At 55.1% G+C, this 26925-nt stretch overlaps 1 protein-coding gene and 1 long non-coding RNA gene across 4 annotated transcripts; one reads left to right on the forward strand and one right to left on the reverse strand.

Moving 5' to 3' along the window:
• Positions 1–281: 281 nt before the first annotated feature.
• UCKL1 (uridine-cytidine kinase 1 like 1) lies at positions 282–22813 on the reverse strand. Of its 3 annotated transcripts, none has more exons than XM_054081111.1 (15): positions 22682–22813; positions 14335–14528; positions 13625–13731; positions 13306–13476; positions 12973–13044; positions 11614–11803; positions 11082–11143; positions 6190–6209; positions 3771–3869; positions 3342–3435; positions 2984–3046; positions 2485–2607; positions 2038–2145; positions 1221–1377; positions 282–637 (listed from the first exon to the last, which is right to left on the reverse strand). In XM_054081111.1, exons 1-15 carry the CDS (start codon positions 22729–22731, stop codon positions 561–563), a joined length of 1587 nt encoding a protein of 528 aa, XP_053937086.1. In that variant the 5' UTR covers positions 22732–22813; the 3' UTR covers positions 282–560. The 3 variants fall into 3 exon arrangements, with proteins under 3 accessions (XP_053937086.1, XP_053937084.1, XP_053937085.1); XM_054081109.1 differs by lacking the exon at positions 22682–22813 and adding an exon at positions 17569–17973; XM_054081110.1 differs by lacking the exons at positions 6190–6209; positions 22682–22813 and adding exons at positions 9667–9683; positions 17569–17972.
• On the forward strand, positions 18097–25704 carry LOC128853786 (uncharacterized). Its single transcript, XR_008452535.1, has 3 exons — positions 18097–18160; positions 25273–25375; positions 25567–25704. It is a non-coding gene; the product is annotated as an uncharacterized LOC128853786 (long non-coding RNA).
• Positions 25705–26925: the final 1221 nt, after the last annotated feature.

Genomic DNA, 26925 nt, shown 5'->3' on the forward strand with positions numbered 1-26925 from the left:
CATCAGACAGTGAGCACATCCTGCGGGGAAAATGCTCCCTAGGGTGTAAAAGCTTCAGTGTTCACTGAGGAGAAACCTCAACTGGCTGCCTGGAACCAGCGCAAAGGCAGAGCTGCAAGAACTGCTCCACGGCTGCAGGCTCAGCCTGCTCCTCAACAGGACAGTCTCGACCTCCGACTGTTGCTCACAGCATCTCTGCTCCAGAGCAGCAGTCCCGAAGGGCTGTGAATTCTTCTGGGCTGTGACAAAGAACGGTTCCAATCAAGAAAACCAGAGAAAAAAATTTATTACATTTCTTTATAAAATATCTCCAATAAGTTATATAGGCAAATCTTTAAATTAAAATAAATTAACTCCACTCTAGGCCGGGACACACACCTGTCCACAAAGTCAAACTAGGATTTATGTTCCTCTGAAAAAATATGCCCTAGATTTCCAATGTAAGGTTTGAAAAAAATATCTATGCTTGGTGAGGAGGAAGGAGAAATCTCTGCAACGGACAGAAGGGGTTAAGGTGCAGTGCTGAAGCTGCCTGTCGCCAGTGGCATCTCCACTTCCAGCTAAGTGCTAAGAGCATCTTCATCATCGCTCCAATCCGGAGGAGCGTCCGTCCCGAAGTACCGATCGCCAAAGTTCCCTGCGGGGAGAAAGAGACCCTGCAATCACGGTGCAGCTCTGCAGAGAGCCCTGCGACCCATCCTCCCGCCTGCCCTTGTCCCAGCAGGCAAGGAAGTAAAAGCAGGTTTATCCAACAGTTTAAATGGCACTAAAACCTGTGTAGCAGCAAAACTGGAGCAGCCTGGGGGCTGTCTTAGCACCCTGTGGCAGGGGTGTTTCCTGGCACAGCTGAGGTGAGGACAGAAGAACAGAGTGAGCTTGTTTTGGATAAGCTTGTTTAAGGTGACAGCATAGAGAATGAGGTAGGGACAGATCTGCTCCAGCTGTCCCAGCCCAGCTTCTCCACCTGGGGCTAGAGGAGGCTCATGGCATGTGGAACAGCTCCTTCTGCCGAGGTTATGTCTGCCCAACAGAGCTCAGAGCATGCGTGTGGATCCCAACAGCCATGAAGCAGTGGGACCCAGGAGAGGCAGTGGGTCCCTCACGTAAAACAAGACCAGATCTAAGCTGCTGCTGAGAACCAGGGCTTCAACTCCTCTAGGGAGTGGGCCAGAAGCACTGAAAATCCCCCTGCAAAAGGTCATTCCTACTCAGGTACTCACCAATGCCGGGGATTATCCGGAAAAGGTTATTCACCTCCTTGTCCACAGCTGTGGTGATGATCTTCACCCGGGGAAAAGCATAGGCTACTGAGTGGACACCCATCTCTGCCATAAGCAAAGAGAGGAGGAAGATCTTGTCTTCTGGGACATCATGATCCTTCGGGAAAGGCACAGAGACAGCTCAGGGTAAGGGTGTCCAAAGCATGTTATGGCCCATGCCTCCAGGGAGTGGCACTTGGAGCACTCAAGGGCCTTCCTGGAGCCACCTTCTCTCTTCCCCTCTCCAAGGCCAGCTGGGGTTACAGGACCAAGAAACCAACTTAAATCCAGTCTGTTGCTACACAAGGAAGGGGTGACTTTGTCAGTGCCTGGTTATGAAGCCACAGAATCACGAAATGATTCTGGGTTGGAAGGGACCTCAAAGATCATCCAGTTCCACCCCTTGCCCTGGGCAGGGAAACCTTCCACTGGATCCGGTTGCTCCAAGCCCAGTCCAGCTGGGCCTGGAACACCTCCAGAGATGGGGCAGCAACCACTGCTCTGGGCAACCTGGGCTAGGGCCTCCCCACCCTCATCATTAAGAATTTCTTCCTAATGTCTAATCTAAATCTTCCCCCTTTCAATTTAAAGTCACTCTCCCTCATCCTATCACTCCATGCCCTTGTAAAACATCCTTTCCTTGTGCTGGCTCCCATAATGTGATCCATCACAAAGAGGAAACAGTTTTGGCACCAGGCCCCTCGGTATGGTTGGTGTTTCACACGTTATCTGGGGGAGAACCACCCGCCCTCTGTAGTGTGCCCGACCTCCTCCGTACCAGCAGCACCCGCACTGCCATCATTGCCGCTGCGCCCGTAGAGACCGTGCAGTCCATCAGGATGACGTGGTCTTCACTGATGTCCTTTGGCAGCCGCAGATAGTGGAGCTGGGCAAGGGAGAGAGAGATCAGCTTAGAGGCTGAAGGTGAATGGAGCAACCCACGCCCTTCTCCTAGAGGGGTGAAGGATCATTCCCATATCTCTGTCTCTGGGACCTCAGCTGTCAGCTTAGAGCCAAGCGCTGGTGCAAACACTTGGATAGCGAACCAGCCCTTGTGTGCACAAACATGCTGGCAAAACTCACTTCAGAAGCTTTCAAAGCACTCAGCCCCTGCCAAGACCCACTCTCGGATCGCTGAAGAGCTCTCAGGAACTACCTGACTCACGCCCTGCATGCAGGCTAACGCCAAGAGATGCCCTCGGCAGCCCTGGGCCCCAGGCTTTACCTCCGGCTCGCCCGTGTTGCAGTTGGTCTGGATGAGGATGGTCCCGATGCGGACGTCCTTGCAAACCGCTCGCAGCGCTGGCTCCATGGTCTCGCCCGCTCGCAGGATGGACACCCCAGTGATCTGCAGCACACAGCCGGGGTGAACGGGAAGGCACAGAGAAGGAGATGCACACCACCCTGGTGTTCCACTGGGCCTCAGTAACTGGGGACACTAACGGGCCACCCCAAAGCACCTCCCTTCCAGGAGTGGGTTGTGCTGCTCGCAGTCCTGGCTGCCTCCTCCAGTGAGAGGGCACAGTGACTCTGCTGATGGCCTCCCTGGCCACCAACCCACCGCCTATCCCAATGATACAGGGCATCATACTCATGACAGCAGGCACCAAATGCAGGCCTGGTGGAAGCCCTGCCAAGCCAGAAGTGTCCTGATCCTGAATCCACACAACTTTCAACATAGCCCTGTGGGACAGACTGGAATAGCACCTTTTGTTTCCACTTACTTGCTTCCCGCTGTATGTCTTCCCTTCGTAGTCCTGGCCCTGAGGGGTCTGGACTGTGCAGCTCTGCAAAAACCATGTGAGAAACATTACCAGGGGCTCTGATGTGGCCCTCAGAGGAGCCAGCCAGCTGCGGGTTGGTCTGGCTCCTTGGAAAATGAGGCTGGATAAAGAGTTGTCACCCAGGGCCATGCCTCTGCTCTGTGGCCTAGGGGAGTCCTGCCCCTTTTTAGCTTAGAAGGAAAGGGTGGACACACACAGGGAAGGTGGGAGGAGCAGTGCCAGGTCAGTTATGGGTTGGGAATCAGAGAGGAAACACAGCGCCTGCTGCCCACCCACCCAGCTACAGCCCTGAACCCACCTGGAACGGGAGCAGGGAGAGTGCGTGCTCAATTAGCAACCGCATCAGCCTCTTGGAGTAGAAAATGAACTCATCTCTGCTGGTCTCTCTGTTTCTAAAGGGGAGGGAAAGGCAGTGTAAGCTCTGGAGCAAAATGTGCCCCAGGAGATGCTGACAGAGGACAGAGGTAGAGGAGGGCAGGCCCTGCCCATGTCTTGTTTGCACGGAGTTCACTGGCTGAGCCTGGAATTGCAGTGGCAGTTTAAGGTAAAAGGCAGAAAAATTGCAGGCCAGACCATGGAGTGCTCACAGCTCCTGTATGCAGGGTCCACCCCCATCTACCCTGTCCTACGTCCCCAAGTCACGAAGACAGGACACAAGCGGGATTCGGGAGTCTGAGGCATGCCAAGCCCATCCCGCCCCAGGAGGCCGTGGTGCCAAGGGCTTTACCTGATGATGGTGTGCATGCCCCTCACCTGAGGGGTGCTCTTCAGCACGCTGAGGGTCTGAGGAAGGGGGTGGCACTGGTGGGCAGAGGCCAGGGCAGCCCTGAAAACCAAACACATGGTTAGAATGTCTCCAGGCAAGGCTGGGGCACAGCACACGGCCAGAGCCATCCTCCCAGATGTCATCTCACGCTGCAAACGCACACCAAGGCCATCCAGCTGAGCCGAATGAGCGGCCAGCCTGCCCGCTGGCAAAGGAATCTGCTCCCATGTGTGGGATGGGAGCAGGTGGTCAGTGCAGCCAGCGGGGTCTCACAGCCCGTGGTTGGCCCATCTTGCTTTCCACTGGTTGGGAAGGAAGTGGACAATAAAATCAAGACCTTCTGCTCGAGAGTCTTATCTGGTGGTGGATCCTGAACTCACGGGGTGAGGAGGAGCTGCTGTGGCTCTCCGTGTCCTACAAAACAAGTGCCAGATGTCACCAAGAACGGACAGGCAGTCAGGCCCACGTCAACCAGACAGGGCAGCGTGGTTGGGACAGTTGTGCCACCCGGTGAGGGCTGCAGAGCCAGGCTGCAATGAGACCATTTCAGAGAGCTCCTGGCCCATTAAGGGATAGTCAGATCCATGCCAAATTGGGAACAGCTTCAAGACTTTGTGGCTGTAAGGGACCAGCCTTGTGTGACTCATCTCCACATAACTAATAGGGTTGGGAGCTATTCTTGGATCAAGGGAACACCGTTGATGGGGAAGCGCACAATGGGGCCCCATTAGTCACCTCTCTCTTTGAGAGCAGCAGTAACGAGAGGAAGGTCAACATCTACTGGACTTCTACTAGGCTGGGCAGGATGGATGAGGGACTTTTGTCTGGGAGGAGGGCTGGGGTCCGAAAGCCATACATCAGATCACAAGCGTGCCAGCAGCTGCATCCCATCACAGAGATGCTGAGAAGGAGGAGAAGAGAGCAAACAAATGGAAGCACCATGTGATTAAGATTTCAAATCAAGCAGAAGCCTGCATTAATTGCGCACACACAGAGGCACACAAGCGGAAAAGACGGAGAAGATGACTCGGTAGGACTGGAGGCAGGCAAGGCTAGATGATTTGTGGCCTCCATCCATATAGCCATCTCCTGGTCTTAGCCAACCAACACCAAATGAGACATTCCCAAGGCCTGCAGGTACTTAAGGGCTCCTTCTTGCTTTTGCCAGCTCCGGTCCTGCATAGCAGCAAAAAGCCTCTATGCAGGGATGCTCCTGCGAGCTGAGATAGCTCCTGGCCGCCACGGAGCATGGGGGACAGGCTGTGCTCCCGTCACAGACTTGCTGGGCTGGGGCCAAGCCCAGAGTACTCCTTCTGCCCGCAGACCCCACTGCCTGTTTGGGACAAGCAGCCCTCAAGGTCCCAGACCTGCTGTCAGTGAAGCAAGCTCCCTCTGTTAGTCACTGCCACTTGGATTTGCTGCCTTCAGAGATGCTCCCACACCAGGGCTACGCTGCTGGCAGTGTCCCCCCTTCCTCCTGCCAGACCTGGCCCAGGGACAGATTCTGGGGACACAGTTGCCATCCACCCCTGCCTAAACCTCTCATGGCCCCAGAGGTGCAGACCCACACAGCGAGCGGGGACCTGAGCCCTGCTTTAGGTGTACGCTGGTGCCTGCACAGGGGCTGCCTGCTTCAGCCCCCCAAAACAGCCACACATCAATTCATGGCCCCAGCTGGGTCTGCTAAGGTGACAAACCACTGTCCCCCAAACCAGAGGAGCTGCAGGGGCCACACTTCACAGGGCTGTCTCCTAATCAGGGGCTCATGTCTGAGCTTGCCACAGTCAACTCTCCCCTCCGTCACTGCCAGGGCCACGTGGCAGCATCCCACCATGCCAACAGGATGGGCAGTCCCTCTCCTGCCCTGGTTTATGGTGCCGCAGGTGAGATGCGGCGTAACTTGGCTCCTGCCCCTTGCCGCAGACACCAATGAGCGTCCTTACCCCTGAGAGCAGCCCCATGTGCCTGGCAACACCTCCCCTGCACCCCAAACTGTCAACAGGCCCCTGAGAAATGCTGTCAGTGCTTTGTCACCGAGCTTTCCCCACTTTCCTATGACACCTGCGCAGGTGCTGCTGCTCAGTGTGGGGATGGGGAGCTCTGGATGCAACCCAGCTCATGCCCCTGTCCCTGAAGCCCAAGGAAGCTGCTCATTGTGGGGGTCCCCACGGTGCTTTCTGGGGGAACGGCAGCAGGTCCTGTTTGTGGGGTCAGGATAAAGATGGTCTCCCACCCGGTCTGCCCGCACAGCCCCAGCAAAGCAGGACCCTGCGAGCTGCCTGCCCGGGTTAGTAACGCGGCTCACACTGCACAGCCCTTGCCCCCATTCCCGGCGTTAGTGTCACAACCAAAACCCTGCCGTTAGCATTTATCTCCTCACATATCCCAGCGCAGCTTCCTCTGGTCACCAGGTGGGAGAGATGTTCAGGGGAGACAAGGCAGGAAACGTGAGAGTTTAAGGGGAGACAGACAAACACGACATGAAACAGAGGAAAAAGCACTGTCATTAGTCAAAGGGGGGGGGAAAAAGCCCTAATTGATCTACGGCTCTTGGACCTGCCCGGTGCCCGGGCCATTGCCATTCAGACCCCAGCGTCCCTCCCTTGGTCACCAAGTCACAGCTGCTCTCTGCAGCACAAGCTCCACTCCTGGCTCTGTCAGGGAAAAGCTCTGTTGGCTTTCACTGCTCTGGAGTCACAGCAGGGATGCTGTCACATCTCTGTCCCATGTGGCTCTATGCTGCAACACCAGCTGCAGCTCTTGGAGCCCAGAGGGAAATGCCCAGCCCTCCTCTGGGGCTTTGCTACAATTCCAGAACAAGCACAGGTGCTCAAGGCCAAGCTTGAAAAACCTTCCTCCAGCCTGTCCTGCATCCATGCAGGCTGCCAGTGGGCTCACAGGCGGGCCCATCTCCTGGCATGCTGGAAGGACAATCTGCTCAAGCCTTGGAGAGTCTGGAAAGCTGAGAGCACAAGGAATATGGGAAGAAACCCAGCTCTGAACTGAACATCGCCGCCTGCTGAGAAGACCTTCCTTCCTGTGAGTTGGACCTGGACCTGCCCTGGGACCAGGGTCCCTTGGAGAGGGGCTGCAGGCGACGCAGAGGGAAGAGCTCAGACTCCTCGACAGCTGCCTCGCTACAGGTTTCGCCTGTGGTGAAACCCCATTCCCCAGCTCTACCAGGAGGGATGGAAGGAGCAGATCTCAGCCTGCCTGCAAGAGCAACGCTTCCTGTCCCTTCTCCTGCCAGGCAGGACCACGATGGAACGTTCAGACCAGCACCCATGAGCACGTCAAAAAACACACCTTACTTTGGAATCTTATTTCCACCCCCCCCAAGAACAAAAGCTGTAAAGGGAAAAAGAAGAAGAAGAAGAAGGAAAGAAAGAAAGAAAGAGAGAGAGAGAAAGGGGTGACCATCTCTCAGGAAGGCTTCAGGGAACATTCTCAGCTCTTTGTTGAGCATGCTATCAAGCAGGAAGCAGACAAGAGACATCCAGCTACAAAGGAGCAAATGCAGTCAAAGCATTTCAAACACGTACAGCGGCTGGCTTTCATGGCTGACATTTCAAACGAGGACTATTAAACTGCGCCACGGGGTGATATTTCAAGACACAATTGGCGAAGGGCATGCCAAGTCAATCGACACCTTGTGGATGGGGAATATTGATTAGCATGGGGAATCGGCTGAAAAGAGCACTGGCTCCGAGAGCCGGGCTGGGTGCTGAATGGCATGGTGAAAGGGATGGAAAACAGACTGGGCTGAGAGCTCTGCGCCTCAGCAGGCTGGGGCTCGCTGGTCTGGCTCTTGCTGTTGGGCTCCAGGAGGAATACTCACCTGAGCATGGATGGAAAGGGAGTGCCTGTATGTAATTACAACCCCAGCATACACATGGTTAAACATGTGGTAGGCTGGACAAGAAACACTCCAACTGCAAGGACTCAAGATCTGACCTGCACTCTGAGGGGATGCAGAGGAAGGCAACAATGCTCCTCAGCAGCCAGCAGTCACAGGAGCAAAACAAGGCTTGCAGGTCCAGCGAATGGCACAAGTTTCTTCAAATTCCTCAGAATTCACCCATTTATCAGCTGAGAGCTGGGGAGAACTCCCTGCCATCCGCTGGGACAGGGGAGGCTGCCCACAGCCGGCTTGGAGCGCAAGGACCAGCAAAGCACCTCAGACTGGGGCCAGATCTAAGCATCCAGGTTTTATTCTACCAACTACAAAGGCTTCACTGTGTCCCCATGGCCACCAAAAGGTGGTGGCATCACAACTACAACCCTGACATTTAGATGAAGCCATTCAAGACGAGAGGATGGGGAACTGTTTTAAATGAAAAGCCCCAGACTTGCCAAGCACGCCTCACTTGACACACATCTCTGCATGCACCTCGCTCCTCCCGCGAGCGCAGAGCTGCACAGGAGTGGATGGGAAACCGCACCGGCAGGAAAAGAACTGGGACTCCAGGAGCGTAAACAGATTTTTGCCAGGAAATTTTTTTTTCCAGACTTTGTGGAAAAGGCACAAATGGAAACCATGAGCCTTAAAGAGAACATAAAAATGCCTGTGGCTCTGGTGATCACAGAGTTATCCCTGGAGGTCAGTTACCTTCCCAAACCTGCTATTGTGGAACTACTCTTTCTTTGCTATATTATTAAATACTTGATTTTTAAGGGGCACAAAAAGATCAGCTGTGCTGATTGAGCTTTGAATAAAGAGGAGAGAAAGGAAACGTTATGTGTGTGTGCATATACACGGCCATATATCCATACACACACACCTCAGTCTGCTCTCTAATGTTATTCCTGCGATGTTTTAAAGTCTCTCCACGCTAAAGCGCACCTTTGCACCTGGACCTCCAGACTCGCAGGGAAGCTTACGCCTGGCACACGGCTTCTGTGTGGAAATGTCAGGCCCCGTGGTGTTAAAAGAAACAAACAGCAATAAAATAAAACATCCAGTTGCCTAGCCTAGGACATGAATGGCTTGCGTAGAAATCACTAAAGCAGTCTTTTTCCTGTTCATTTTATCTATTTTAAAAGCCTTTTAATGCCAAATGTAAATTTTAGGGTTACTTAGTTAAGTGTCTCCATACAATGAGATCTAAATGGAAAGCCATTTGCTGCGATGCATCCCCTGTGCTCCCTACAAGAATACCTGGAAACTCAGCTGGCTGCTTAATGGAAGCAAGAGAGCCAAGTCCCATCTGGATCCACGCACTGAAGAGGTGAATTAAATCAACATATACTTTACAGAATCCACTTATAGATGCCGAGAAATTAGAAACCCCGCTGGATTAGGGCATAACTGTTTTCCTAGTCCCCAGGCAGCTGCTGTGCAGGACAGTGGGTACCTCTCGCCAAGCCGAAGCTGCTCTGCTCCTCCTGAGGACCATCAGGCTGCCAACCGAGAGCCTCTGCACGCGGCGAGGGATCCAGAGCTCCCACCACCTTCGAGCTGCTTTGGTTAACCTTATAATTGATGTTTAATGAAGTCTAATGATGTTTAAACATCAGGGATGGAGTGTGGCTCTGAACAACCATTTATCTTAGAGGATGAAAGGAAATAAGAGAGAATCTCAGGACGCAAAACCTCCCCTTTCGCAGAGACTGGGGGTCCCCCAGCTTCAGGGCTCAAGCTGGTGGCACTCTCACGGGACGAGTACAGCCCTGGGAACAGCCCTCTCCCTGCCGGTCCCAAAGCCAAGGACAAGGTGGATTTCGCCAGCTTTGAGCGTGAGAAGGCTGTGCGTTACGCGAACGGCCGGTCTCGACTGCAGGTCGGGGTTAGGCCAAGCAGTGCCTGGCATTGGAAATGCCTCGGCTGCACAGACAGGACAGAGTTAGGGACTCTTACCTGACACTGAGTTCACGCTGCGGCAGCAACACAAAGACACAATGCAACCGGTATTAAGCATTGTCAACACCAGGGTCGTTTCAAGACAAAAGAAAAGGAAAAATAGGAATATTTTCCTGCATTCACATGTAGCCTTTTCCCCTTCTACCCCTCCCCAGGTAAATGAAAGCCCTCCCCAAGCCAACCCCTCGCCTGGCTCACAGCAGCGCTCTGAGGAGGAGCTGCCGGGTTTGCTCACTGCAGAATCCAGCCACAAGCTTCCCTGGCCAGACTCCAGGGGCTCAGAGAAACGGCCATTTCCCTGCTCCTGGCCTGCGCCCACGGCCACGTGCCCTCCTCAGGCCACTGCTGGCAACGATGCCAGGGCTCTGATCCCTGCTCCTGTGACCTAGGATTTAGAAACCAACTTGCCGACCTGCCAGAGCTTAGTGCTGTAAATCAGGGCAGTCAGAGAACCCCGACTGCTGTGTGCAGCCCTGCGGAGAGTGGGGTGCGCCGCGAGGGGAAACTTCCCATCACGCCTTTGCAGCGGAGCGGTCCCTCCTGAGCAAGCGTGGAGGCACGGCGCTGCAGCCTGCCAGCTCACAGCCAGAGGCCGAGCGGCTCCTGCTGTCTGGGAGCTCAGAAAGGCCTGCAGGAACCGAGCCCTTGCCTTTCAAGAGCATCCACCTGCAGGTCACGCTCCTTCCACCTCCCAGGACACCACTCGGAGTGTTACCATGACTTAAACATCAAAGGTAGAAACGTGGGGTGGGAGGAGGCTGTGCTGCTCATGGATCAACACACAATAGCAGCGTCTGAGTGAAGGGTTCCAAAGTCAAATCATGGGTCAAGACTGGCCCAGGACACACAGAAGAAGACTTGTTAAACCAAATGATGGGGAAGGAGATGGAAGAATTTGCCTGGATCTGGGGTCAGGCTCAGCATCAAACTTCACAAGACTGGGTTTTGAAACCCATGGGCTGCATCCAAAATAAGAGTGGAAAAGGGGCTCTTAACTGGAAAGAATGTGCAGAAGTGTCTGCAGGGAGTGAAGAGGAGAAGCCAGAGAGCTGATGTCTTACAGGGTTTGGGGTGATGCTGGCCCTGGGAGGACAGCAGACAGGGAGGGCTCATCGCTCATCACTGGATGGTGGTTTGTCCCCAGATGCTTTGCTCTCCCAGGGAGGGAAGGAAGCTGCTGCTGGACTGCAGCTCACAGACGAGCCTTGCTCTAACCTCACCGAAGGGACAAGACAGTCCCCTTTGCTGAAACGGTGGGAGCCAGGCAGGGAGGTCATGGGGCATGCCTGGAGCACGGCAGGAAGCCAGGCCATTCCCACCTCAGCTCCCACAGTACCACTGCCCAAATGCCACCAGGATGACAGGCAAGGACGACCCCACTATCAACACCCAGGGCACCAGGCAGCTCTTACCTCTTCCAGCTGGCTGTGGACGTGCTGAACGATCAGGTCAATTGCCACTGTGTTTCCACTCCCTGGAGTGAACCAGAAGCAAGAGAGACAGCCTAGTCAGAACCACGGTGCCAGCAGTGTTGGAAACAGATTTCTTCCCTAAGCTTGCCACTATGATCAAAAATACACTGTCACAAGTACCCCCTCCCTAGAAAAGCACCATCCAGCAGGACACATTCCTGCTAGATTAAATTCTTATTTAGTAATCTATTACTGAATATCTAGAAATCACTTCTAGCTTTGAAATCATTGAAGCTGCAGGAGCTGGAGAGGGAAAAATACAGACTTTGCCCCAGGAATCTGCTTTTGGCCAGTGTTTGGAGACACTCAACTGGAGGAACCTTCACTTTGGCATGGGACAGCCACTCTTCTGTCCTGGCCAGCAGGAGGACAGTGGGACTGGCCAGCACAACTGAGGGCAGAGGGACAAGGTCCTTCAGGTCCCACTTGGGATTGAACCACAGGGCAGCTCGAGGCAGCGCTGGTCGGGTACCTCGAGGCACGACGATGTCGGCCAGCCGCATGGTGGGCTGGATGTGCTGGTCAAAGGCAGGCTTGACAAACTTATTGTACTGCTTGATGACACCCTCGATGTCACGGCCACGCTCACTGATGTCCCTGCGCAGGCGACGAACCAAGCGGATGTCCGAGTCTGTGTCTACAAATATCTTCAGATCAAGGAGCTGGAATGAGAGGGGAGGGAACAAACCCCACTAGGTTAGGTGTCTAACTCAAACTGATCTTCACCAGCCCCAGTCATTCAGCTGAACCCTACACACCAGTTTAACAAGGCTTGCCTCAGCTCTGCTCTGGACTAGAAGGAGCTTTGCCTCCACAGCACCTGAACTTGAACCTGGCTGGTTGTGCAGATGCTGCAGCGTGTCCCACGCTGCTGCCTGCTCCTCACTCTCCTGCCCCGAGACCCATCCTGCTTCAAATGCTGTCCTCACTTCTAAGCAGCCCAAATACTTTGGCTGGATATTGTTTAAGAGGGAGGAGGAGACAAGAAGTTAACAGTCATGACACAGACCAACAGGCTTAACCCAGGGACGCTGGCTTGTGAGTGCTGGAGGGGAGGCTCAGCAGGCAGGTCAGCTCACCACATGGCCCCTAACTGTGAGACAAGAGCAAGGACGCTCAGAGGAAGCTCCTGGGGGATTTATCCAGCTGTCCACTGGAGGTCATCCTTGCTCCAGGAAAGTGCAACCCAAACACTCGCTTGGCAGGGAAGGAACTTTTCTAGACTGAATTTGGCTAAGTTCACGCATGGCTCACTCCTTCCTACAGCCCTTTTCACGTATCCAAACAATTCCCAGCAGAACTTGAAGTGGTGGAAGAGTACGAACACCAGGTTTTGTGCAGTAGAAGTTCAGCAGACTTTGCTTCTGGCTGTGCATGCAGCGAGGAGGTGGGCTATTTCTAGTCCTATTTATGCTGCACCACTGCCAGGGACCAGGTCACCGCTTGGCTCCTTGCTCCTGAGAACAAATCACTGGGTTCAAAGTCTCTGCCGAAACATCTGACCTCTGCCAGGGGCTCTTCCCTTACTGCTGCAAGAGTTGAAGTTATTTCTCTTGCATAGTGGAGTGTAAACTGGAAGAGAATGTTCTCCCTGCTGCTGACCTTCAAGAGAAAGCACACTCCCACCGTCTCCCACCAGCTGGCTATGGGATGTAGGGCTGGTTATAGGGGTGATGCTGAAGCACCATGTGAAGAGGGGTCCCATCTGGTGGTGCAGAGGAGCTCCAGGGCACTTGGGACTCTTTGCTAGTGATGCGCTGTGATTACCGCTGCAGAAAAGGAGCACTCACCCGCCAGGCTTCCCCAGAACTTCCCCAAAACACTTTCTCACCTTCAGGAGTTCCTTGTCTGTGAATGCCATGATGCCTTCAAAGATAATCACGTTGGCGCCATATAGGGTTTTCTGTGGAGTCAGAATTGGTGTGGTTAGACAGAGAATGTGTGTTCAGAGAGGTCCTATCCCAGGGTATCTCTCTGGGTTGTTAGTGACTGTGACAACAGCACTGTTCACCCGAAACACGTGCCGTGAGCCAGCCACAGAGCAGAGTGTGATTGCACGAGTCTGACTGCAATGGGCAAGGGATGGAGGGGTCCAAAAAGCATCTCCCTCTCCTGCCTTGGTCATGCCCCCCCACCTTGTTCCACCCTCATCAGTGTCCCATACCCATTCCTTCTTCCGGCTGTGTGTGGTGAAGTCGTAGATGGGGATCTTTACGCTCTTGCCTTGCTTCAGCTTCTTCAGGGTGGCGATGATAAGGTCAAAATCAAAGGCATCGGGGTGGTCGAAGTTGAAGTCATTGCTGGCTGCCTGCTCCTGCTGCTGCTTGGTCAACACCTGCCCGCAAAGAAGGAGTTAGCACACATGGTCATCCCCACCAGTAGCCTTTCCTCCCAACCGCTGTGCCCAGCAACCTCTCCTGCCCCAAGAGCCATCTGAAGCCATAGCAGCTCAAGAATCCTGGCCAGGCAATGTGCAGCCTCACCTTGTAGAAGGAGTCCATGGACAGCAGAACCACCCAAGGGACATCAAGTGCCTCAATGATCATGGTGGCCACTGTGGTCTTCCCAGAAGCGCTGCCTCCTCCCAAGCCTGCCAGGGAAAAGAGGATGAAGCCACCAACCCCACAATCTGTCTTTCCAACCACATGGTACAGTCCAGGTCCTGCTCTGTCGCACTAAGTTGGAGGAACCTCCAAAGAGGGAGATCACAGGAACTACAAGAGAGAGATTACCCTTGAAAACGTCAAATGGCACGTACTGTAACTGTTAGCAACATGCACAGCCGCAGCTGGGAAACCCTTCGTTAGATGGTTTTGTAACAAGGGGAGAGCTGCCATGAGAACCAGCCTAGTCCAAATTCCTGGGAACTCGTGACAACCCAGGAAACAAGAGTTTAGGGAACAACAAGCAAAGATTGCGGTCTGCCCAGTGCCAGCTATAATCCATCACCCCCATCTGCAAGCCCTCGGCTTCTGCCCAATCTTACAGCTCACCTGGTCAATGCTGGACTAACCACGGGGACTCTCCCTGCTCCTGGGCTGAGCAGCTCACAGCCTGGAATCCAGAGCCAACCTTATGCTCCCAAGGAAGTTGTGGGGCACAAATCCCCCAAGATCTCCTGGAGAGCCATCGATGCTGCACCAGCTGAAGCGCAGAGGTAGAACAGAGCCCAACACAAGCTGCCTTCACCTACCTATGACAAAGGCCTCCTTGGATTGTGTACCATGCTCATTGTACCACGGTGGCCGTCCAGCTGTGTAGATGGTCCTCTTGCTGGTCCGCAGCAGGGGTGGCTCTGACTTGCACTGGCTCGTGGTCCGCTTTCGGGGTGGCTTGCTGGAGCCCACAGCGGGGTACAGCCTGTCTAAGGACTCGGCACTGCTGTTGCTGGGGATGGGGAGAGGAAGAGCTTGGTTACCGGTGGTAGGGAAGAGTCCGTGTTCTCAGTGTGTGGGAGCAGGGTTTCTGGGGGATCCCAGGTATGGGAAGCAACGGAAGAGAGAGGCAACAACGGAAGGGGGAGAGGCAACCACAGCCCAGCTGCTGCACCACTAGCACCCACCCCTCTGTGACCCCAGGCCACGGCCAACATCAAGAGATCCTCACACAGGACCATAATTCAACCCAGAAAAGGTGCAGCACAAGCATCACTTCCTACAGCCCCACTGCTTGGGGAACGCTTAAGTTCAATAAACACTCTGTTGAGCTCTCAAAAGCACTGATGGGTATTATTACAGAGGGCAATAACCTGTCCTGATCTACTGAGGGACCTCCCTGGGGGATGGAAGCCAAACGCACAGGCTACAGCTCAATCGTCCTCCTCCTCCCATATATATTCCTTTTCCTCTCGCAACTTTGAGTGCTCCACTCCCACCCAGACCTCTAGTTCTCCCACCTTTAAGGCTGAAACCCCTGAGCACAAGCCTGTGAGCTGGGCAGAGCAGAGCAGCAAGGCTGCCAAGCCATTCCCATCCGCTTTGCTGTGCAGGTTGAGCAAGCACCAAGCATGGCCAGAGCCCTCAAGCTGTTAAATTCCTCTCCCTTATCTCCCCTCCCACCACAACCCAAGCTCTGGAGCCCTTTTGAGCTTGGCAGCAGGAGAGCAGTGGCTGGGAGGCGATAAGTGGCCTCTGGCCAGGAGATAAGCTGCAGCCGCGCTACCCGGCCAGCACGGGGATGGGAAGGATTATTTATACCAGCTCCCGCTCCTCCCCACTCTCTATTTTGCTGCCTCAGAAAGGACGTCTCCTCCCCTTGACACGGTGCAAAGGGCTCTCCCTGCTCAAGTTTGCTTCTCTCCCAGCTGTAACCAGGCTGGAAATGAAAGCTCTGCAAGGTCAGAAAGCTTTGGGCAACCAATGCGCCAAACCAGGCACCGTTTGGTACAGCCTGGCCATGCTGATGGGGCTTTGCTGCCTCCCTTGTTATTTTTTTTCTCTTAAAAGCATTTAAACTGCAGGGCTTTACAGATTCTGGTTTGATTTTAAGCTGTTTTGGTATGAAGATTAATTCCCTTTCCTCCCCCAGCCTTTTTAAGAATGATTTTAGATAAAGATCTGAATTCAAGAGCAGACATCTGAACGTAAAGCCGCAAACTCCATGAGCATGCGGCCACGCCATCCCCACTTCCCATGCTGCCACAGCCCTGCGGAGCGGACGAGGAGAGAGCGGTGTGCTTGGCTTTGCTGAACCCCTCCTCGCAAAAGGCAGGCTGCACGTCCTGTCCCTGCTCCAGGAGATGTCATGACAATGTCAACCCTACCAGTAGGAACCCAGAGTCTCCTCAGAAGAGCCTCAAGCCACCAACATCCCTTGGATGAGCCCACTGGTCAGCATTGAGCACTGCCAGCCTCTGGCTCATCAAGGAGCTCTAAACACCCAAAGACTGTGTTTAAAAGACAACATCAGAAGGTGAGACCCACCAGGAAAGCCTCTAGGGGTTTCTTTCCATGCAAAGGTGGCTGCTTACACCACAGAGGGAGAAGAAGCAAACCCAGATGGGATATTTTGGTCTCCTCTCCCACCAGCGATGCTGCCGCAGCAATTAGGCACCGTGCGTTATTCCCAGAGCGGGGCTGACATCAGCCAACGATGCTGGCGCATAAACAAAGTCATTTTGGCTTGATAAAAGCAAGAGATGACACAGGCACAGTTGTTTACCAGAAAATAAAACGGTTCCTTTCATGTGTGTCCGAGCCCCTCTCCTGGGACTGCGGTTACTCGAGAGCTGTGCTGCCAGTGCTGCCGCTGAGAGCTGCGCTGTCGGTTTTCCCCTGGGGATACACGGCAGTCTCGGTGCGATGGGTGAGTGTTTTGGGATGCTCTGCTCTCCTGTGCCAGACGCAGCCACAGACTTGCACGCAGTGATGCTGCGCAAGGCCACAATTCCCAAAGTGACTCCAAGTTGGGCAAAACTTTGGGTTTTGGAGACAGAGCAGAGCCCAGGCAAGAGGTTGTCAAGGTCTGCTAGTGGTGCCTTCAATCCGCATCAACCCAACCCTACTCCTGGTGGGGATGACGGGGTTTGGACCCTGATGGCTGTGCCTCTGCCCACGGGCAGTGCTCACAGGGGACATCCCACTGTGCTGTGTGTCCCTGCTCCGCTCCCTGGGGTGCTCGCAGCACACCAAGGGTGCTGGCACAGAGCAGCCCCACCAGCAGCTCCGTGCTCGGGCATCACCGTGGGATGCGGGGACAGGATGGCACAGGACCTGGCTGCCACAAACTCTGCGTTGTCCCCAACTTTTGGGAACACTTTGCCTTCCCTGTAGCCTGTGCATCCTTGCTGAAATCTGCCAGGAGGAAGCCTGACCTGTGGGGATGCCCAGCACTGGCGGCTGCTCCCAGAAGAGCTCTCCAGCCCCGCAGATGGACTGGCACAAAGGAAGGAAGCATTTTGCTCCCACTTACCCCAAGCATGGATTTACTGGGGCGAGAGAGGCTCCCTTCTCCCATCCCCATCACGGTGCTCTCCAAGCAAAGGCTCTTGGCATCCCTCTGCCCTCTGAGGTGCCCAACCATCCTAGATCCATGCTGGACTGGGAAGGGAAAGGCAGCAGGTCCCACCAGCCCCTGCAGCCAGCAAGGACAAATGGCCAATCCCCAAATCCCCCGAGCTTGGAAGCAAACAGGAGAACTTGTCCCTTCTGCAAACAACACCCTGACTGAGCGCCCAGGGCCCTCCAAATCCACCCGCCGAGTCCCCTGCCGTACGGCACTGGGCTGGCTTCATCCCGCATGCCGTGGGAAGCTGATCTTTCCTCCAGCTGCTGCCTGGGCTTTCGCAGCCCTCAGCTGGCCGTGAGCCGGGGACCGGGACCAAGCGACTGGGATCGCCAAGGGCTCGCTCCAGCAAGTGAGGACTGCAAGCAAACACTTGAAAACAAAATAAAAACCCACCCAAAAGCAAAGCAAAGCAGGAACTCACCCGCCATCCGGCCCCAGGGCCCAGCAGCCCGATATGCGGACGCTAGAGAAGGCCGGGGGACTGCTCATCTCCACCCTGCCACGAGCAGGGCGCGATGCTGGGCAGACGTTGTCACCCCCGTCCTGGTCTGTGGGTCGGCTCCTGTCCCCGACTCCTGGCGTTACTGCGGCGAGAGGGCGGCCACACCAGCGGGGCTCCCTGGGAGAACCCTGGTGCACGGAGCCATGCACAGGAGCGTCCCCCCAAAACGGAGACTGCAGGGTCCCCAGCGACACGGACCCCCCAGCAGATCCAGGGATGGGAAGATGGAGGCAGGAGAGAAGAGCGCTGCCGGGGGAGTGTCTTTTGCTGGGAGCTGCCGAGCGGTCAGCACGCTAAGAGGATAGCTTAACCTCGAGATTATGTTCATTACCTGATATTAATAGCACTGGCTTGATTAAAGAAACAGCGGGCGGGTCGGGGGAGTGAAGTGACACCTCCCCTCACCGCCCCCCAGCACAGGCCATAAACACTGCCCCCCCCTGCGCCTCTGCTCCCTGGGATTGGGACTCGCTGCGACGCCGGGGATGCGGGGCACCTCTGCACCCACCCGGTAAGTGTGCGTCCACCACTGCCAAAGAGCTCCGGATACTGGATAGATCCCAGTACCAGACAGAGCCCGGTACCAGCAAGATCCCAGTACCAGTGAGACCCTGGTAGCAATGGGGAGGGGGCTGCAGGGAGGTCAGAGGGGTCAGGGATGGAGGGGGTACCCAGCCAGCACCCTGCTTCCAGCCGATGGTGCCAGATGGGGCTCAGGGCTCGGGTGCTGCTGGCTGTGCCGGCGCTGTCGGTGTGGGACTGAACCCCCAGCAGCGGGAGGTTTGGCTGTGAGCCTCCCCTGTGCTCAGCTCCCCTGGGAATCGCTGCCCCTCACCATTCCCTCAGCCTCAGAGTAAACAAGTGGGTGAAACTCAACACCCCAGAGCTGCGGGTGGCTAAGAATAACGTCCCGCTGCCTGCTCGGGGCCTGCAATCTGCTCTCTCAGCCTTCCCCCTGCCAACTGCCTGCTGCCCCCCTGGCCTTTTCGGCTCCTCTCCCCGGTGCCAGCCTCGCCGAGGAGGGCAGGGAGCCCAGGCACCTCGCGGCGAGCAGCCCACGGTGGGAAACCAGCCAGCAGCTGAAGGGCAGGATGCCCAGAGAGGGGTGGGAGATGGCTGGGTACCATGGGAGAAGGGGTCCTGGAGCCCAGGGACTGGGGCAGAGCAGCACAAGGAGGTGGCAGAGGCAACACCTGGCTCTGCCAGGGATGCAGCTCATCACAAGGTCCTGAAAGCACCCAATAAGCTCCTGGCACAGTGAGCCGAGAGCTCAGCATCAGCACACCCACCTCTGAGGGGGCGCAAGGAGGATGCTCCCCACACTTAGCATCAAGCTGGGCTGAACATCTGGAGATGGAGCCTGGGATGGGGACAAGACCCCCTCCACCTCTTCCCCAAAGCAGTGGGGTTATTCCAGAGGTGGGGAATGCATGCTGCATCCCGATATCCTCAGCAAAGCCCTGCTGAATGTGGGGAACACGGGGCATGGCTGCATCACTCCACTCCTGCTCCTGTCCAGCAGAGAAAAGCACCAACCCAAAACACACCTTGATGACTACAACACTGCTGGAGGCCAGGGACATGGCTCTGGAGCCCAGGCAGGGGCTGCGGGAGGAGCAGGATGCAGATGGGAGGGATTCAGGCATAACCTAGAATCATAGAACTGTTAAAGTTGGAAAAGACCTCTATGCTCATCCAGTCCTACCACCAACCCAACCCCACAGTGCCCACTAAACCACATCATGAAGTGCCACATCTACAAGCTTTTTGAACCCCTCCCAGGGATGGAGATTCCACCACCGCCCTGGGCAGCCTCTGCTAGTGCTTCACCACTCTCTTGGTAAAGACATTTTTCCTAATATCCAATCTAAACTCCCCCCGGCACAACTTGAGGCCATTAACCTGTCCCCAGCTTGTGCCCTGCCTGCCACCCCAACAACATCAGCGGAGCCAGCAATGATCAAAGGAACCTTTCCCATCCGGCAGTTTCAGCACGGACGCCCCTCTCTCTGTAAAACCTCTTTCAGAAGGTTAAAAATAAAACTCTCTTCCGCAGTGATTTCAATTCTTTCTCATTAAAGAAGCCCAAAAGAAAAGAAACCGGCAACTTGGCAGCAAGGAGTCCGAGCCCTCGCCAAGGCGGTATTGTTCCTTATCGCACGCTCCCCGGTTCCTTTTTTCCTGCCTTTGTTCCAAGCGATGGGAGCAACTCGCACCCCACATCCCAGCAGGGTTCCCAAGTGGGATGGGAATCACCCACATGGGCTCAGAACCCAGCAGGGACCGAGCCTTCCTCTCGGCAATCGCTCCTCCACAAATCACCGACGCTTCCCAATTCTCTTCCCAGTTTCCAAGCTCCTGCACAGGCTGAAACTCCTGGTGTTGGACTTTTTTCCTTCCTAGAAGATTGTTAAGTGCAAATCCTCTGGAATAACAGCCTCCAGGAACTGAACTTAAAACTGTAAGAAACAGAAGAACAGGTGCAAAGTCTGGGCTCCCCTTTTCCTGCCAAGGATGGAAAGCTGCTCAGCAGGTTTCCCTCGGGATTTAAGGATGGAAGCAGAATTGCACGTGTTTTTTCCTGGTTTGGTCACTGAATATTGCCCCTGGCTCCACGTAAAAGTTCAGGACACACCAAACCCATGGCAGAGGAGTCCCTCTCCCAGCTCCCACCTCTGAGAGATGCATCCATGGATACGTGGAGGCCAAACCTGCTCCCTCCAGCTCTGAGCGTGGTCTTTGTTGGGCCTGACTTGAGCTGGCTTTCCGTGTCCTGCAGCATCTTGAAATTAAGCCGCAAGCAGCTGCATTGCAGCAACCTGGTGCTCCACACCAGGAACCCCGTTGTCCAGGAACCAGGGTGAGGCAGGGCCAGATCCCACCACCCCGCGAGCCAGCCAGGTTGGAGGATGAGTTTGGTCCAGCGAGTGCATAAGAAAAGGCCTTAGGAAGCCCTAAGTGTTGGGACGGAAGAACCCAGCCACGGAATGGAGGAACCCAGCAAGGCATGGCGGGACCTGCCAAAAGGATGGTGGCATCCATCCAAGGGATGGAGGAACCTGCCCAGTGGATGAAGGGACCCACCGAGGGATGAAGGGACCAGCCTGTCCACACTGCCAGCAGCTCCAGGGATGCCGAGACACTGCCCAGAGGCCCCACCACGCCATGCCCCTCCTGCAAACTCATCGAATATTGCTCCCACTTTTCCCCAGCCCCACAGCAAGCTCTGCCGCCGCCCTGGCCAGAGCCAGCCAGGCGCAGGACGGAGCATCCCCGGGCAGCTCAATACACGCGCGCTCTTCTAGCTCCATCAAGGACTCGGATTCCTAACAACAAAAGGACAAACATTTCCCTCTCCAAACCCAATTATCTCACTGCTATTTTTACGGAGCGAGGACCATGGGAACGGCATGGCCGGCTGAACGGGCAGCTCGCTCCGCACTGGAGAGGCTCGGTTATACAACTCGGTCACTCATCTCCCACCCAACCAGCTCCTTCTTCCCTGGGTTCATCCTCAGCTTCCTCACTGCCCAACACCGACTCACAAGAAGGGCAAAAGCAACAGCATCACCGGCAGCCACCAGCTCTGTATTTGGCTGCTGAGACATGCGGGTTGGTTTTGCATGGATTCAAGCAGAGCCAGTGCCATGGGAACACCTGGATGCTGGCACCCTGCAACCAGGGATGCTCACGTCCCTATAACCAGCTTTGCCTCTGTTCTGGTGATGCTCCAGAGCCAATTCCTGGGTATCTGGTGTTTGGGAGCGCTCATGTTCCTCCACACCTGAAGACTGTGTTGAAAATGGGAGTGGAAAACAGAAGGAAAACCCCACTCTATGTGGGGTTGAAGATGGAGTGGAGAACAGAGGGAAAACATGAGTGGGGAGAGAAAAACCCAATCCATGTAGCGTTGAAAATGGGAGTGGAACACACAGAGAAAACCTGAGTGGAGAGGGAAAAAACCCACTCCATGTGTTTCTTTGGTAGCAACTGCAGTTTCCCTGCTCTGTTGGTGCATCGTGCCCACCGGAGCAGAGGGAAAAACCCAACCTATGGGGTTTTTTGGTAGCAATTTGTAATTTTCCTGCTCCACTGGCAATTGTGCCACCAGAGCCAAGGGAAAAAACCCAACCCATATGTTTTTAAGGTAGCAAATTGCAGTTTTTCCTGCTCCATTGGCAATTTTACCGTTGAAGCAAGGGGAAAAAAAAGCATTCCATGTGTTTTTTTGGGTAGCAAATTGCACATTTCCTGCTCCACTGACAATTGTACCACTGGAAGCAAGGAGAAAAAAAACATTCCATGTGTCTTACTGGTAGCAAATCACAGCTTTTCCTGCTCCATTGGCAATTTTACCATTGGAAGCAAGGGAAAAAAACCCATTCTGTGTGTTTTTTGGGTAGTAAATTGCACTTTCCCTGCTCCACTGACAATTGTACCACTGGAAGCAAGGAGAAAAAAAAACATTCCATGTGTTTTTTTGGTAGCAAATCACACTTTTTCCTGCTCTATTGGCAATTTTGCCATTGGAAGCAAGGAGAAAAAAACATTCCATGTGGTTTTTTTGGTAGCAAATTGCAGCATTCCCTACTGGAGCCTCATTCCATGTGGGTTTTTTTGGTAGCAGATTGTAGTATTCCCTACCAGAGCCGCCACAAATTCCTTGGAAACCAGCGCTGCAGCTCATACGCTGCGAAAATAAGGCAAAAAAACCCGAGTAAAAAGGCAAAGGAATCAAAAACGACGAAGAAAAGAGGCGCGGGTTGGCAAAAATCATGGCTCAACGCTGCGTGATGGGATGCTTGATGGGGTGGGGAAAGCAAAAGGGGTTTTTTTTTGGGGGGAAAGGTTTTTTTTTTTGGGGGGGAAAGGGGGAAAAGGATGGGATGGGAGGCCCCACTCGCGGAAGTGGCATCGTGGGACGGGACCGCCATCGCAACGTCCCGGAGCCGCCGGGAGCGGCGGCTCCGGGACGTTGCGATGGCGGTCCCGTCCCGAAAGCTTTGGACCAAGGAAGGATGTGGGTCCCTACCTGTCGTGCGGCTCCTCCGGAGCCCCCTCGGGTCCCGGGGCCGCGGCCATAGCGAGGAGGGAGGAGCAGAACGGGGCGGAGCCGGCGCGGGGCTGCCCGGGAGATGTAGTGCGGTGCGGGGAAAAGAGGTGATGGGAGAGGGAAAATGGGGTGTTAGGAGGAATAAGAAGGGGGTTAAAGCTTGAAGGGGTGCTGGGGGAGGAGTGGAGGCTGGGAGATGCTGATAGGTGCTGGGGGATTCTGATGGATGCTGTAGGATGCAGGAATTGCTGTGGGTATGGGAGGATGCTGTGGGGTGCAGAGGGGTGCTGTGGGGGTGCTATGGGGTAAAGATGGGTGATGTGGGCATGTAGGGGTGCTGTGGGGTGCAGATGGGTGGTTTGGGTATAAGTGGGTGCTGTGGGTATGAGAGGATGCTGTGGGATGCAGGTGGTGGTGTAGGTATGAGAGGATGCTGTGGGGTGAAAACGGGTGCTGTGAGGTCTAGAAGGGTGCTGTGGGGTGCAGGTGGGTGGTTTGGGTATGAGTGGGTGCTGTGAGCATGGGAGGATGCTGTGGGATGCAGGTGGTGGTATATGTATAAGAGGATGCTATGGGGTGAAGATGGGTGCTGTGGGGTGCAGATGGGTGGTTTGGGTATAAGTGTGTGCTGTAGGATGCAGGTGGTGCTGTGGGTACAGGAGGATGCCACGGAGTGAAGATGGGGGCTGTGGGCACATAGGGTGCTGTGGGGTGCAGGTAGTGCTTTGGGAATGGGGGAGTGCAGGTGGGGCCTTTGGGCATGGGGAGAGTGCTGCGGGATGCAGGTGGGTGGTGTTGGATGCTGATGGGTGCTGATGCGGTTCAGGTGGGTGCTGTGGGCATGAGCGGGTGCTGTGGGGCAGCTGTGCAGCAGCACCCATGCTGAAGCAGCCGAGTGGCGCAACACACAGCGCAAGCCCCACACGTGCCAGTAGAGCTGGGGGGCAGTGGGGAGTTGGGTGGGGGCTCTGAGAGGGTCCTTTGGGTGCTGGGGAGTGGAAAACCCCAGCCCCATGGGGACCCTGGGACATCAGGCACTAGAGGGGATCTGTTTTTCCTTGGCATCACACTCCCTTCCTGTGCCAGGGCTCCCAGGGCAGAGATTTGTAGTGCTGCATGTTTTGGGGCTGGGGCGAGCGCTGCTCCCTGTGTTCCCCATGGCACCCTTGGGGAGCCGGGACAATCCATCGGGAAATGCAGGGTTAATGGTCAGCAATGGGGAGATTGGCCTAAAACTGGTGTTTATTTGGGTTTGGTGCCAAAAAAGACATAAGGACGGGGCAGAGGATTTGTTCCCACGCTGGGCTGGCTGGGAGGAGCCATGGTCCCACAGAGCTCATTGGGAAAGAGGGGTCCTGAGATGGTTGTGGCCCCTGGGGCTGGGAGACGTTGGGCGCTGCTGAGAGGGGGCAGACTGGGGCAGATCTGGGGGAATTTTTGCCCTGGGCACTGGGGAGCATCACTGGGCTGTGGGGAGTCCTGTCATAGAAGCACAGGATGATTTGGGTTGGAAGAGACCTCAAAGCTCATCCAGTTCCACTCTTTGCCATGGACAGGGACACCTCCCACTGGATCCAGTTGCTCCAAGCCCCATCCAACCTGTCCTTGAACACCTCCAGGGATGGGGCAGCCACCACTGCTCTGGGCAACCTGGGCCAGGGCCTCCCACCCTCATAGTGAAGAATTCCTTCCTAATGTCTAATCTAAATCTTCCCCTTTCCAATTTAAAGCCATTCCCCCTTCGTCATTGTGTCACTCCATGTCCTTGACAAAAGCCCCTCTCCAGCTTTCCTGGAGCCCCTTTCAGCACTGGAAGCTGCTCTAAGGTCTCCCCGCAGCCTTCTCTTCTCCAGGCTGAACAACCCCAACTCTCTCAGCCTGTCCTCGTAGGGAAGGTGCTCCAGCCCTCGGATCATCTCTGCGGTCTCCTCTGGACTCGTTCCATATCCTTCCCATGTCGGAGATTCTGGAACTGGATGCAGGGCTGCAGGTGGGGTCTCAGCAGAGCAGAGGGGCAGAATTCTCTCCCTCCCTGCTGGCCACGCTTCCTTGGATGCAGCCCAGGACACGGTTGGTTTCTGGGCTGCGAGCACACGTTGCCGGCTCATGTCGAGCTTCTCATCCCGCAGCACCCCAAGCCCTTCTCCTGAGGGCTGATCTCAATCACGTCGTCCCCCCAACCTGTATTGAAACTGTGGATTGCCCTGAGCCAGGTGTAGGACCTCGCACTTGGCCTTGTTCAACCTCCTAAGGTGCACACAGCCCCACCTCTCTAGCTTGTCCAGGTCCTTCTGGATGCCATCCTTCTGGTGTGACAACTAAACCACTAGGCTTGTTGTCATCAGCCCCAGCCCAGTTTGGGGGGCTCTGTTGGGGTGCAGACCCCAAGCTCCATTCCCCGGCACCAGGCTGGGCCACCCTGGCAGGCTCCTTGGCCACCAGCAGCCACCCATGGAGAAAGGACAAACCCAGCCCATCCTGCACCAAACCCACCCAATAACGGTGGTGATAATAGAAATAAGAAAAATCAGTAAACATTTATTAGATACGGCTGTTTTTAATACACACAGCACAGCGAGCGGCGCGGGGCAGAGCCGCGTTACAGTACTCTCCGATGGAGGATTTTGCCAATGAGGAACAGAAGAACAGATCGTCACAAAGCGGGAGTTTATTGTAAGATAGTTTACTGTTAAAACAACTTTATTTTTTGCAAATAAACACTTTTTAATATATATATTTATATATTTATATATATGGTTACAAGTGATAAATTGAAAATTCTTTTTTTTTTCTCTTTTCCATTTTCTTCTTTTTTTTTTTTTTCCCCAAAATACACTTATGCACTAATAACTGGCATCGACAAGAAACATTTGGATATGCCGTGGGATGGGTGTCACCAGGAGAGAAAGAAAGAACAAAACGCTCCAATGCTGACGGGCGCGAGTGATGCTCTGGGCTGGGGCAGCTCCGCCACAGTCGCACTCAGCTCTCGGCCTCTGCTCCGGAGGCAGAGCAAACCTCGCTGGCGCAGTGTGGTTGCACCAAGGATCTCCAGCACCATGACTGAAGCTTTTGTGGATGGCTCGGTGAGGTTTTCCCTGACCCCATGGGGGTTTAGCCCTTTCCTCAGGGATGTGGGTGATGCGATAGCCGTGGGGCTGCGATGTCACCGTCCCCAGGCGCTGTAGAGGCTGGTGGCACCCAGGGCTGCAGCTGGAGGAGCCGCCCCGCAGCCCCTACCGTGTTCTGAGCCCCTGCTGACTCGATGCGTGTCCAAACCCCACGGACAAGGGGATGGTGGGGAGAGAGTGTGCTCATCCCCGTCTCACCCACGGCCTCTGCTTGCCTCGCCACGTTAAGGCGAGTTTCTCCCTTCAGCTGCTGCCTCGCCAGAAGCAGCCGAAAGGGCACAATCCAACGGGCACAACCCATGCCACCACCACAGCTGGCAGATACCGATATTCCTGATATCACTCCAGAGCCTTCGTCGGACATGCAGGAGACTAAAGGATGTCTCATGGAGAAGGCAGCAGTGGGAGATTGTATCCCTCTGGAGTGGTGAGTACTCGGGGAAAAACACCTTCTAAGGGGGGAAAAAAAAGGCCCTGAAGGTTTCACTTTCTCCTAAGGATTCCCACTGGACCAAGGTGCTGCTTTCGCAGGGGCTAAGGAGTGTCTCCAAACTCCAAGTGGATGGGGACAGTTCCAGCACTGGGACTGCTGTCCCCACTGCCCGGAGCCCACCGCCTGCCCCGAGATCCCCAACCACAATGGGGTCCCGTCCGGGATGCTGCCACCCCCACGAGGTACACCGCAGCCATCCCCGTTCCCAGCCCGCGCTCCTCCCAGGATGCTCATTTGGAGACACTTTGTTATGGAAGCCACGGGATGGGTTTTGAGCCAGACTGCACACCTAACCCCCAAGCTGGCCCTTCCCCAAGCAGCTCCTGGCTGCTCCTGCTTTGAAGCTCAGCTCCAGCACAGAGCACAGTGCTGCCTGTTAATTTAATCCAGGAGACGCCAGTTAATTGCATGTTAATGAGAACTGAGCCCCGTGCTATCCCCAGGCAGAGTGGGTTCTTAAGGTTAACATCCAAACCAGCAACCAAGGCCACCTGGGTCCCCCTCCCCAGGCCAGGAGCTTTGCCGGGGGCTTCCCCCCAGGGTGGGACATCACTTTGGGATCCAGCGGCTCCCTCTGCCCCTTTGTGAAGATTTCAGTG

Source organism: Cuculus canorus, chromosome 16, assembly GCF_017976375.1.
Source record: "Cuculus canorus isolate bCucCan1 chromosome 16, bCucCan1.pri, whole genome shotgun sequence".
Classification (NCBI taxonomy): Eukaryota; Metazoa; Chordata; class Aves; order Cuculiformes; family Cuculidae; genus Cuculus; species Cuculus canorus.

What these genes read in the sequence shown, in the direction of transcription:
- UCKL1 (XM_054081109.1), bottom strand. Translation starts at nt 17,636, where the DNA reads ATGAGCAGTCCCCCGGCCTTCTCTAGCGTCCGCATATCGGGCTGCTGG. An exon ending in CGACATCGTCGTGCCTCGAG is followed by an intron (nt 11,144 to 11,613) that starts GTACCCGACCAG and finishes GGTTCACTCCAG; the next exon opens with GGAGTGGAAACACAGTGGCA. An exon ending in CCGGATAATCCCCGGCATTG is followed by an intron (nt 638 to 1,220) that starts GTGAGTACCTGA and finishes TTCTCCCCGCAG; the next exon opens with GGAACTTTGGCGATCGGTAC.